The 11,095-nt window shown below is 65.2% G+C and overlaps 1 protein-coding gene across 1 annotated transcript; it reads left to right on the forward strand.

The window, feature by feature from the left end:
* Positions 1–4,767: 4,767 nt before the first annotated feature.
* On the forward strand, positions 4,768–11,022 carry MCAT (malonyl-CoA-acyl carrier protein transacylase). The gene is made up of 4 exons (XM_062202732.1): positions 4,768–5,154; positions 6,142–6,229; positions 7,969–8,186; positions 10,210–11,022. Exons 1-4 carry the CDS (start codon positions 4,768–4,770, stop codon positions 10,651–10,653), a joined length of 1,137 nt encoding a protein of 378 aa, XP_062058716.1. The 3' UTR covers positions 10,654–11,022.
* The last annotated feature ends 73 nt before the right edge of the window (positions 11,023–11,095 follow it).

The following is an 11,095-nucleotide window of genomic DNA, read 5'->3' on the forward strand; positions in this document are numbered from 1 at the left end:
AAGCTTCTAGGTCTTTCTGTGGACAGGTGGCAGGCAGGCCGGTGGACCCTCGGACGGATGTTTCGCCCGGCTCCGTCAGGAGTCCCCGCACGTAGCCCGGGCTCACCTCTACCCCTTTTCCCTTCCTGACTGCGAAGAAAGGCATTTTCTCCTGCCCCTGAGAGGTCTGTGGCCCCAGGCCTCGTGCCCCATTCCCCGGTGGAGCCGCTGCCAGGCCACGCCTGCTGCCGCCGGGCCAGCCCGCCCTCTTCCAGCCTGGAGCTGCCAGCTGTTTGCTGAGTGAGTGGCAAACTCGCCAAGCTGGAAGAGCCATGGGCCGGCTCCCCCAGCCTCACCCCTTGGAGCTGAGCACGGGGCCCTGGGCCCCCAAATTGCCGGCTGCTGGCCAGGGCCAAAGGGAGGGGCTGGAAACCCAGGCCCAGGCCCAGCCTCGTGACAACAGGGGAACAGGCTGCTGCCCAAGGGGTCTGCGCTGCGGCTCTGGACACGTGTGTGGGCGTCTCCTCCTGAGGCGCCAGCAGCCTCACCGTGGCACCAGCCGCCCTCCCCATCCCCAGCCACAGCCCCTTGCTGTCCCCACCGCTGCTCTGACCACGACCTGCTCTGCTCAGGACGCCCCAGTCCAAGGCACTGAAAACCTAGCACGTGAAGCCCCGCCCCCTGCAGCCCCCACTGCCGGGCACCTGGGGGCGGCTCCAGGGACCCCTCCCGGAGCTCCTCCAGAACCCAGCTCCAGGGCGCCCCAGGCTAAGCGGGCGGCTCCCTGCCCCTCTGAACTGCGCAGTAGGAGCCCGGAGCCCGTGTCCTGGTAGGAGCCCGGAGCCCATGTCCTGGTAGGAGCCGGGAGCCCGTGTCCTGGTAGGAGCCGGGAGCCCATGTCCTGGCAGGAGCTGGGAGCCGGTGTCCTGGTAGGAGCCCGTGTCCTGGTAGGAGCCGGTGTCCTGGTAGGAGCCGGGAGCCGGTGTCCCGGTAGGAGCCGGGAGCCCGTGTCCCGGTAGGAGCCGGGAGCCCATGTCCCGGCAGGAGCCGGGAGCCGGTGTCCTGGTAGGAGCTGAGAGCCCATGTCCTGGTAGGAGCCCAGAGCCAGTGTCCCGGCAGGAGCCAGGAGCCCGTGTCCCGGTAGGAGCCGGGCGCCCGTGTCCCGGTAGGAGCCCAGAGCCGGTGTCCTGGCAGGAGCCGGGAGCCCGTGTCCCAGTAGGAGCCGGGCGCCCGTGTCCTGGCAGGAGCCGGGAGCCGGTGTCCTGGTAGGAGCTGAGAGCCCATGTCCTGGTAGGAGCCCAGAGCCGGTGTCCTGGCAGGAGCCGGGAGCCCGTGTCCCAGTAGGAGCCCGTGGTCCTGGCAGGAGCCGGGAGCCCGTGTCCCAGTAGGAGCCCGTGGTCCTGGCGGGCTCCAGCTTCCAGACCTGCCCAGCCCAGCCCCAGGGGACACAGCACCATGAGACTCAGCTCCTGGCCGCAGCCACCAGGGGAGGAGCCCCGGGCAACGGCCTCCCAACCAGCAGAGGACTGACCCGAGCTCAGGGCTCAGAGGCGGGCAGAGACACCTCCAGGGCCGCAGGCTCCTTGGCCAGGCTGTCAGGGTCAGGGTCACAGCCAGGGCCCCTCTGGTGATTGGATGCAGGACTTCCCTCCTTAATACATATATTCCCTCGCAAGAGCGCCTTCGGGCCAGGACTGGGTCCTGCCTGCTTCTCCCCCTCGCGATGTCTGCCTCTTATCACTGAGAAGTGTTCCACACAGAAATGGGCAGAAAACGGGGTGTGCACTCCAACCATGTGCCCCAGGATCCCTCTCCAGGGACCCCTACCCACGCCGCTCGCCTTGACTTTGGGGTTGAACAATCCCCAAGGTGTGTGAAGGCCGCCCAGGCACAGGTGCCTGAGCCCGGCGTCGATTCGTTCTGCAAGCCGGGGGCAGCACACACCTGGCACGGGAGGAAGGGGCCCGCGGCCAGGGCAGAGCAGATGCTGGGAAGTACCAGTGCCCGAGCCTGTAGAGACAGCCTGGCCTCAACCCCGTGAGCGCCCACCAGAGCCCCCTCTGGGGCAGAGAGCAAGGCTGTGGCTGGGGCTGCGCTGTCACGACCTCGGGGGACCTCAGGGCCACACGAGGCCGTGCAGCAGGTGCACACACCCCTGGGCCAGGAGCCCAGACACTCTCTTCTTAGAGGGGCACCACAGGGGCGGCAGGGGTCTTGGCTGTGACAACTCGCAGGATCAGAGAGAGAGAGAGAGAGAGATCTTCTATCTGCTGGTTCACTCCCCAAATGGCCCAGAGGTGGGCCAGGTGGAAGCCAGGGGCTTGGAACTCCACCCAGGCCTCCCACATAGGCAGCAGGGGCCCAAGGACTTGGCTCAGCCTCCGCTGCTGGATCGGAAGTGGGGCAGCCGGGACTCCGACTGGCGCCTGTATGGGATGCCGGCACTGCAGGCAGAGGCTTAACCCACTGCACCACAGCGCCAGCGCCAGACTGGATTCTTTAACAAGCACTCAGGCCATGGTGTTGGATGTTGACAACAGAACACAGATGGCGACGGCAACTTCCTCCTTCTTGGTTCCCGTGGCCTTGCTCCCCCCACCCCCGCTCTTGGGAAAGCCCGCAGGAAAGGAACACTTGGGAAATCCTGCCCTGCGGTGGACGGGCTGGGCTGAGCAGGGAGCCAGGGCCTCCTTCAGAGTCCTGGAGACAGGCACACCGCCTCCAGGCAGGCACCGCCGCTCCGGGTGACAGGGAGCGCGGGAGGGGTGGCGCCGGTGTCTAGGGAGAGACAGGGGCCCTAGACGGCCTCAGCCAGCCTCCCCGGGCCAGGCCGCTTTCCGCCTCCATCCAGAAGGAGCTATCACCAACAGGAGCCTGTTAGCTTGCTGCCCTGCTGGGAGGGACTTCAGGGCGAGGTCAGCCCAGCCAGGTCGCACCGCTGTCCAGCACCTGGAGGCGCTGTCGCTGGGTGTCCCTCTCCTGTTCTCCCTGGCCGTGGGCTTGTTGTGGACTGGCGTGCTCCTGTGGGCAGTGCGTCCTCCGTCACGGCTTACCTGGGAAATCTCCGTGCCCTGCACCACAGCACGGCACAGGACCTGTTTGATGTCAGTGACCCGACCCTGCTGCTTGGAGACGCCCACCCAGCTCCACCCTCCTGCCAACGTCTCCACAGGGACAACTTTGCTCGTTTGGTTCTTTTCTTAGGATGAACCCGGGGACGCGCATTTGCTGTGGACTGAGCGTTCTGTGCCCTGAAATCTGAAGTTTCTGTGTTGAAGCCTGATCCCAAGTGTGATGGTGTCAGGAGTGAGGGCCATGGGGGTGATCAGGCCATGAAGCTGGAGGAAACACCTTTGTATATATATTGTAAAAGGTTTATTCATGGGGCCAGTGCTATGGTGCAGAGGGCAAAACCGTCACTTGCGTCACCAGCATGCCATACTGGGATCCCATACCGGCATCCCAATTGGGTGTCAGTTCCAGTCCTGACTGCTCCACTTCCGATCCAGCTCTTTGCTAATGCACCTGGGAAAGCAGCAACAGATGGCCCAAGTCCTTGGGTCCCTGCACCCACGTGGGAGACCCGGGGGGAGCTCCTGGCTCCTGGCTTTGGATCGGCACAGCTCCGGCCATTGTGGCCATTTGGGGAGTGAACCAGTGGGTGGAACATTTTATTACGCTCTCCCAGGCCCCGACAGATCTAGCCCAGTAGACTCTCTGCTGCGGACATCACAGCCACGGGGGTGTGGCCAGCACTGCCCCCACTGCCTGCTCCTGGCGGGCCGGGGTCTCAGCGCCGGCGGGCAGTCTTGCTAGCTCTTCTGTCCACTAGCTCACCCCCACGCCTGCACTGCAGGGCCAGCGCCCTGGGGCTTTCTCCTGTAGCAGGCTGAGTGGACCCCACAATCCCACCTGGATTCCTTATTACCAGGTGTGCGGTGTGCGTGCGTCCTGGGCTCCTTGGAAGAGGCCAGCAGGAGGGCTGGTGCTGTGCTTTAGCGGGTAAAGCCACCTGCAGGCATCCCAAGGGAGCCAGTTCGAGTCCCAGCTGCTCCACTTCCAATCCAGCTTCCTGCTAATGCGCCTGGGAGGGCAGGTGCTTGGGCCCGGCGCCCACGTGGGAGACCCGGAGGGAGCTCCTGGCTTCGGATCGGCACAGCTCTGGCCGTTGTGGCCGTCTGGGGAGTGAGCCAGCGGATGGAAGACCTCTCTCTAACTCTGCCTTTGGAATAAGATAATACATTGTAAAATGGGGGAGCGACAGGGCGCCGGAGCAGGGAGCCCGGGCAGAAGGCGGAGTTAGACTCCCTGGGCCCAGGCTGGTTCTGCCTCTCAGCCTCGGCGCCGGGGTGCACCCCCGTGACTCCTCCATGTCCGCTTGGCTGTGAGCCCTGCAACAAGCTACGGGGCGGGCAAGGTCCAGGCCTTAGGTCAACGCCAGGACTCCCTGGGCTGTTGTTCATGGGCTTCGTAGGGGCCAGGCCCAGAGCCTGGTCTGCAGGGGACCCAAGACAGCCGTCACCCTGCTTGGGAGGGTCACGCGAGAAAGAACGCAGAGCCAGGCCCGAAGCATGAACAGCGCAGTTCCGGGTTCGGCTGGGGGGACTGGGGCGGCCGTCGGGGTCACTCCAGGCCCCAGCACGCGCTGGGCGGAACCAGCAGCCGCGGAACCTTTCTTCCAGCTCCCAGGAGCCCCGGGGGGCAAGTGCGCCGCGGACCGCGCCGCGCCGCGCAGCCGCAGTCGGGCCTCGGTCACCACGGTAACGCGCGTGGGCCCCGGGCTTCGCCATGAGCGTCGGGGTCGCGCGGGCCGCTTGGGCGCGCGGCTGGGGTGCCGGGTGGCGCGGCGGCGCCGTGGACGTGGCGGCGCTGCTGCGGGACGCGACAGCGGCGGAGGAGCCCCGGGCCGCGGCGGCGCGGCGGGAGCCGGGCCAGTGCTCCGTGCTGCTCTTCCCCGGCCAGGGTAGCCAGCAGGTGGGCATGGGCCGCGGGCTGCTCGGCTTCCCGCGCGTCCGCGAGCTCTACGACGCCGCCCGCCGCGTGCTGGGCTACGACCTGCTGGCGCTGAGCCTGCACGGGCCGCAGGAGGACCTGGACCGCACCGTGCACTGCCAGCCCGCCATCTTCGTGGCCTCGCTGGCCGCCGTGGAGAAACTCCACCACCTGCAGCCGGAGGTGAGGCCCGCGGCGGGGCGGGGGGCGGGAGCCTCCTCCGGGTCTCCCACGCGGGAGCAGGGGCCCAAGGGCCTGGGCCATCCTCCACTGCCTGCCCGGGCCACAGCAGGGAGCTGGACGGCAAGTGGAGCAGCCGGGACTCGAACCGGTGCCCACGTGGGAGGCGGGCACTGCGGGTGGCGGCTTTGCCCAGACAGGAGTGACGTTCGATTGTAGCGTTAAAGGCGCAGTTACTCCGGTCCCTGTCGCCCTGGTAGCCCCTTGCGAAGTGCGTGCGGTGGTTTTGTAGAGGCGGGAGGAGGGGGAATGGAGGAATCGCTGGGGTGCGCTGGGCGATGGCGACGTTGGTTCCGGGCAGGGCAGCTGCGTGCTGAGCGCACCCGGGGTGGGCCCGGCCCCTCCCTCATCCAGAGGCGAAAGACCAAGTCCGGCCCCCCCCCCCCCCAAGCTAAGCAGTGCAGTTCCTGCGCCTCCCGGAGCCTGGCCCTTCCTGCCTTCACCTCCACTCCTGGTGTCTGAGCTGCTGCAGGCGGGCCCCGGGCCCCCGGAGTTGTCCGGGCCCTCCCTCCCCTTCCCGGGGAGGTTCCCCCTTGGTGACGGTGACGGTCAGGGCCGCCCTGTGGACTCAGGTACCCAGGTACCGGGGAAGCCCCAGGCTGGACTGGTCCGCAAGACAGAGTTGTCTGGGCCCTCCCTCCCCTTCCCGGGGAGGTTCCCCCTTGGTGACGGGGACAGTGATGGTCAGGGCCGCCCTGTGGACTCAGGTACCCAGGTACCGGGGGAGCCCCAGGCTGGACTGGTCCACGAGACAGAGTTGTCCGGGCCCTCCCTCCCTTCCCGGGGAGGTTCCCCCTTGGTGACGGGGACAGTGATGGTCAGGGCCGCCCTGTGGACTCAGGTACCGGGAGGCGGGCTTGACAGGGCGTGGCCGCGGAAGCCTCAAGCCCTCCGAGTTGCGCCCCCAGCACTGGTCTGTCTGTCACGCAGGTGATCGAGAACTGTGTGGCCGCCGCTGGATTCAGTGTGGGAGAATTTGCAGCCCTGGTGTTTGCTGGAGCCATGGACTTCTCTGAAGGTACGCAGGCAGGGCTCGGTTTTGTGCAGCGGCGTGGTCTTGCCGGGCTCGCTGGGGACTGGACTCGGGCGGTGGACGGCTGAAACACTGGGGGACACTTAGGGGTTCCTCCTTCGTTAAGCTCATGCAGTCGCGTGCTGGTCAGTGTGGTTTGCTTGCACACGCCAGTGCTGGCCCCCAGGGAGGGAACGGAGCGTTTCACTGAGCGAGAGACCAGTTCCACTTCAGTTAAACGTTTTTCCTTAAAGTAAGGCGAGGAACGGCACAGACTGACTCCCTCTAATTTATTTTCATTTTATTTAAAAAGCAGACGAGAGAGAGGGAAAGACAAAGATCTTCCACCCGCGGACTCACTTTCCAAATGCCCGTGACAAGCAGGGCTGGGCCAGGCTGAGGCCAGGAGCCAGGACCTCCGTCAGGCTCCCCTGGGTGGGGACCCAGGCACTTGATCTGCCCCTGCTGCAGCCCAGGGTGTGCACCATCGGGAGCTGGAGTCGGAACAGAACTGGGGCTTGGACCCAGCCACTCCCATGAGCAGTGTCCCAAGTAGGGTATTTTTTTTTTTTTAATTTATTTTATTTATTTGAAAGAGTTACAGAGAGAAGTAGAGCCGGGGGGTGGGGGGGGGGTCTTCCATCCTCTGGTTCGCTCCCCAGATGGCCACAGTGGTCAGAGCTGAGCTGACCAAAGCCAGGAGGAGCGCATAATTCTGATCTAGGCACGCGTGGCCTAAAAGTCAGGTCGGGGCCAGCACTGCGGCACAGCAGGCTAAGCCTCCGACTGTGATGCCGGCACCCGACCGGTCACTGGTTCGAGTCCTGGCTGCCCCACTTCTGATCCAGCTCTCTGCTATGGCCTGGGAAAGCAATGGAAGATGGCCCAAGTGCTTGGGCCCCTGCACCTGCATGGGAGACCGGAAGAAGCTCCTGGCTTTGGATCTGTCCAGCTCTGGCCGTTATAGCCATTTGGCGAGTGAACCAGCAGATGGGAAGACCTCTCTCTGGGCGGGCAGGGAGACAAGCTGACCAGGGTGACACAGAGTTAACGCAGGGTTTGATGGGAAGCCCAGCAAGTCGAAGGAGCAAACCCCACACGCTCTCTTCACTCACTCAGCACGCAACCTGTCATTTGTACTGGACTTTAGCCCTGTGCCCCAGAACCTCCGTACGGCCGGCCCGCTGAGCGCCCGTGGGGAGGAAAGAGCAGTAGAGGGGCGGGAGTGCACAGAAATGCCCCCGCAGTCCTCAGTCACCAGGAAAAAGCTGAACCCAGTCGCCAGTGTGTGGCTCCGGGCCGGCGCTGTGGTTCACCGGGTGAAGCCACTGAGCCTGGAGAGCCAGGAGCCTGAACTCCACCGGCTCTCCCATGTGTATGGCAGGGGCCTGAGGACTCGGGCCACCTTCCGCTGCTTTGCCAGGCGTACAGCACAGACCTGGACTGGAGTTGGAGCAGCAGTGCAGGTGTCGGGTAATGCCCTGTGCCACAAGGCTGCCCCTCCATGTGTAGTTCACGTGTACGTGATTTGCAGAATTACAGCATTTTTAAACTTTTTAAGACTTATTTATGTATTTGAAAGGTGGAGTTACAGAGAGGCACAGCGCCACACACAGCACCTGCTCTTTGGCGAGGGCAGTGCCCCTCTGCGCCAGGCATGAGAGTGGGCGCCGTGCACTGCCCCTGAGCCGCCTCCCTGCCTGCCGTGCGCAGCCTGATTGTCGCCCGTGCTCCTCTCTGGACAGGTCTGTACGCAGTGAAGATCCGCGCGGAGGCCATGCAGGAGGCTTCCGAAGCTGTCCCCAGCGGGATGCTGTCGGTGCTCGGTCAGCGCCAGTCCAAGTTCCCCCTCGCCTGCGCGGACGCCCGGGAGCACTGCAGGTCTCTGGGCATAGAGGAGCCCGTGTGCGAGGTGTCCAACTACCTCTTCCCTGACTGCAGGGTGGTCGCAGGACACCTGGAGGTGGGTGTGAGGCCCCAGGAAGGCAGCGGGCACTGCTGGGCGTGGTCTGCAGGCGGTACTTGCAGGCCAGGGGGTGCGTGGTGGACCAGGCTCTGCAGAGGGCGGCCCCTCCACGATGCACAGATGGGGCTGTGAACAGGCCGCCCAGCCCCGTCGGCCGAGCCGGGCGCCTTCAGTCTTCCCTCGTCTGTTCTGGGCTTCGGGCCTCTCCCCTGGCTGCATCCTCAGAGAACAGAGAGCTGGTTTGGTTTTTTTTTTTTTTTTTTTTTTCAGATGTATTTATTTATTTGAAAGGCAGAGTGAGACATCTTGTATACGCTGGTGCATTTCCTAGCTGGCTGCAACAGCCAGGGCTGGGCCAAGAACTCTGCATTTCTCCCACACGGAAGGCAGGGCCCAGCACCCAGGTCGTCTGCTGCTGCCTTACCAGATGCGTTGACTGGGGGATGGGTCAGAAGTGGAGCCGCTGGGAGCCGGCGTTGTGGCGTAGCAGGTTAAGCCTCTACCTGCAATGCCAGTGCCAATTCAAGACCCGGCTGCTCCACTTCCAATTCAGCTCCCTGCTAGTGCTCCTGGGGAAGTGGTGGAGGATGGCTGAAGTGCTGGGGCCCCTGGCTCCTGGCTTCGGCCTGGCGCAGCTCTGGCCGTTGCAGCCATTTGGGGAGTGAACCAGTGGATGGAAGACCTCTCTCTCTTCTCCTTTCTCTGTAATTCTGACTCTCAAATAAATATCTTTTTAAGTGGAGTGGCTGGGATTTTAACAGCTACCTGGCACTCCAGCTGGAGGTTGGCATCAGAAGTGGGACTTCACCCCCGTGCCACCCCGAAGAGCTGTCTGCTGTTGGACAGCTCTGCCCCGCGTCTCCCGCGTGTCTGTTTTTGCACCTGAGGGATTTCCTTTGCTCTGTCCCGTCCACTCGCTGCTTCTGAGCCATTGGTCAGGCAGCTGCTGCCGACAACCCGGGGTCACAGCCGGTACCAGGAACAAGACGGCAGGCCCGGGGCAGGCGGGGCTGGGCAGGGCAGCTTCCTGAGGAGAGGCGGGGGGCCGGCGGAGGGCCAGCCGGAAGCCGGAGCAGCGTCCACCGTGCTGCCAGTGCGGCCGTTTGAAGCCCCTCCGCCTCCCGGGGAGCCACCCTCACTGCGTGCGTCCTCGCCTCTGATCAGGTTGTGGGAGGGGCCAGACGTGGCTTGCAGAGCTGGCCCTGGCGTGGCCGGTGCCGGGCTGTGACCTGAGGACACTGCTGTCTGCCATCTTGAAGACCTCTGCAGATGAGGCGGTTTGCAGGTGTCGGGCCTGTGGGCGGGGCTGTTTCCTCTAGAGAACCAGACGGGCGAGACGGCACTGGGCCCGCGTGCTGAGCCGGGCTCTCGTGCACTGGGCTCCGCGTGCTGAGCCGGGCTCTCGTGCACTGGGCCCGCGTGCTGAGCCGGGCTTCAGATGGGCGAGGCGGCGCTGGGCCCGCGTGCTGAGCCGGGCTTCAGACGGGCGAGGCGGCGCTGGGCCCGCGTGCTGAGCCGGGCTTCAGACGGGCGAGGTGGCGCTGGGCCCGCGTGCTGAGCCGGGCTTCAGACGGGCGAGGCGGCACTGGGCCCGCGTGCTGAGCGGGGCTTCAGACGGGCGAGGCGGCACTGGGCCCGCGTGCTGAGCCGGGCTTGCATTTTCCTTCTGAATTTTTGCCTTGAGGATTACAGAGTAGCAGGAGGAGTGGCAGGACTGTCCTGGGGAGCCAGTGCTGCCCCCTCGCACCCTTCCCGGCAGCCTTGTGGGCTGGGGTACGGAGCTTGTCTTAGCGATGAGGCGTGAAGGCACAGGCCCTGGGACTCACTGTGGTCCCCACCCAGCTGGGGCCAGGAGGACGCCTGGAACATTCTGGAACACCGGTGTGCACCTCGTGGTCACGGGTGGGGTTACACGGGGGTGGCTGCCTGGAGAGGGCGCGTCGTGCCCCAGAGGGGCCCCTGGCATGGTGGCCTGGGTGCTGTGCCGGCGCCGCGCGCTCACGCCGCCTCTGTCCCACAGGCGCTGCACTTCCTGCAGAGGAACGCCGCTCGCTACCACTTCCGGCGCACCAAGATGTTGCCGGTCAGCGGTGGCTTCCACACGCGCCTCATGGAGCCGGCGCTGGAGCCGCTGGCGCAGGTGTTGAAGACCGTCGACATTAAGAAGCCGCTGGTGTCCGTGCACTCCAACGTCACTGGGCACAGGTACGCGCACCCCAGGCACATCCGGAAGCTGCTGCTGCAGCAGGTGGTCTCCCCGGTGAGGTGGGAGCAGACGATGCACGCCATATACGAGCGGAAGAGGGGCACCGAGTTCCCCAGGACGTTCGAAGTAGGCCCTGGGCAGCAGCTGGGAGCCATCCTGAAGAGCTGTAACCTGCAGGCCTGGAAGTCCTACAGCTCTGTGGACGTGCTGCAGGCCAGCGAGGACCCCGGCCCGGACCCCGTGGAGCCCCTGCGGTGACCGCCAGGGCCTCTGGTGGGCTGTGCCAGCCTGCCCGCTCTCCTCACCGGCCTCTCGGCGGCGGAGGCGTTTGCAGAGTGATGGTGTGCCAGGTGCTTTGGATGCCACGCCGTGAGGCACGCACACGAGTGGGCTTTGCACACCCAGTCGCTCTCCCCCTTGAGAAGTGTTTGTCTGCCAGGGCGGCGGCCATGCTGCTTGTGGGGGAGCCCAGACTCAAGCCTGGCCAGCGCCCGAGGGGCTCCTCCATGCCTGCGGCCCACCATCCCTGGGCCCCGGGTCCAGGCGGCCTTATGGCCTCTCAGCTGCACTCGATAGCCGGGAGAGCAAGTCCAATTACTCACGGGCCAGAGTTTGTGGTGGTGGAAAGCAGTGGCCTTGGCCCTGGCCATCGAGGGTCCTTGAGCGATGTGTACGGGTGCACAGGAAGAGAGAGCTGGGG

Source organism: Lepus europaeus, chromosome 10 (genome assembly GCF_033115175.1).
Source record: "Lepus europaeus isolate LE1 chromosome 10, mLepTim1.pri, whole genome shotgun sequence".
NCBI classification, from domain to species: domain Eukaryota; kingdom Metazoa; phylum Chordata; class Mammalia; order Lagomorpha; family Leporidae; genus Lepus; species Lepus europaeus.

Coding starts and splice junctions, on each gene's coding strand:
- MCAT (XM_062202732.1), top strand. CDS start 4,768: ATGAGCGTCGGGGTCGCGCGGGCCGCTTGGGCGCGCGGCTGGGGTGCC. Junction 5,155..6,141: donor TCCACCACCTGCAGCCGGAG/GTGAGGCCCGCG, acceptor TCTGTCACGCAG/GTGATCGAGAACTGTGTGGC. Junction 8,187..10,209: donor TGGTCGCAGGACACCTGGAG/GTGGGTGTGAGG, acceptor TCTGTCCCACAG/GCGCTGCACTTCCTGCAGAG.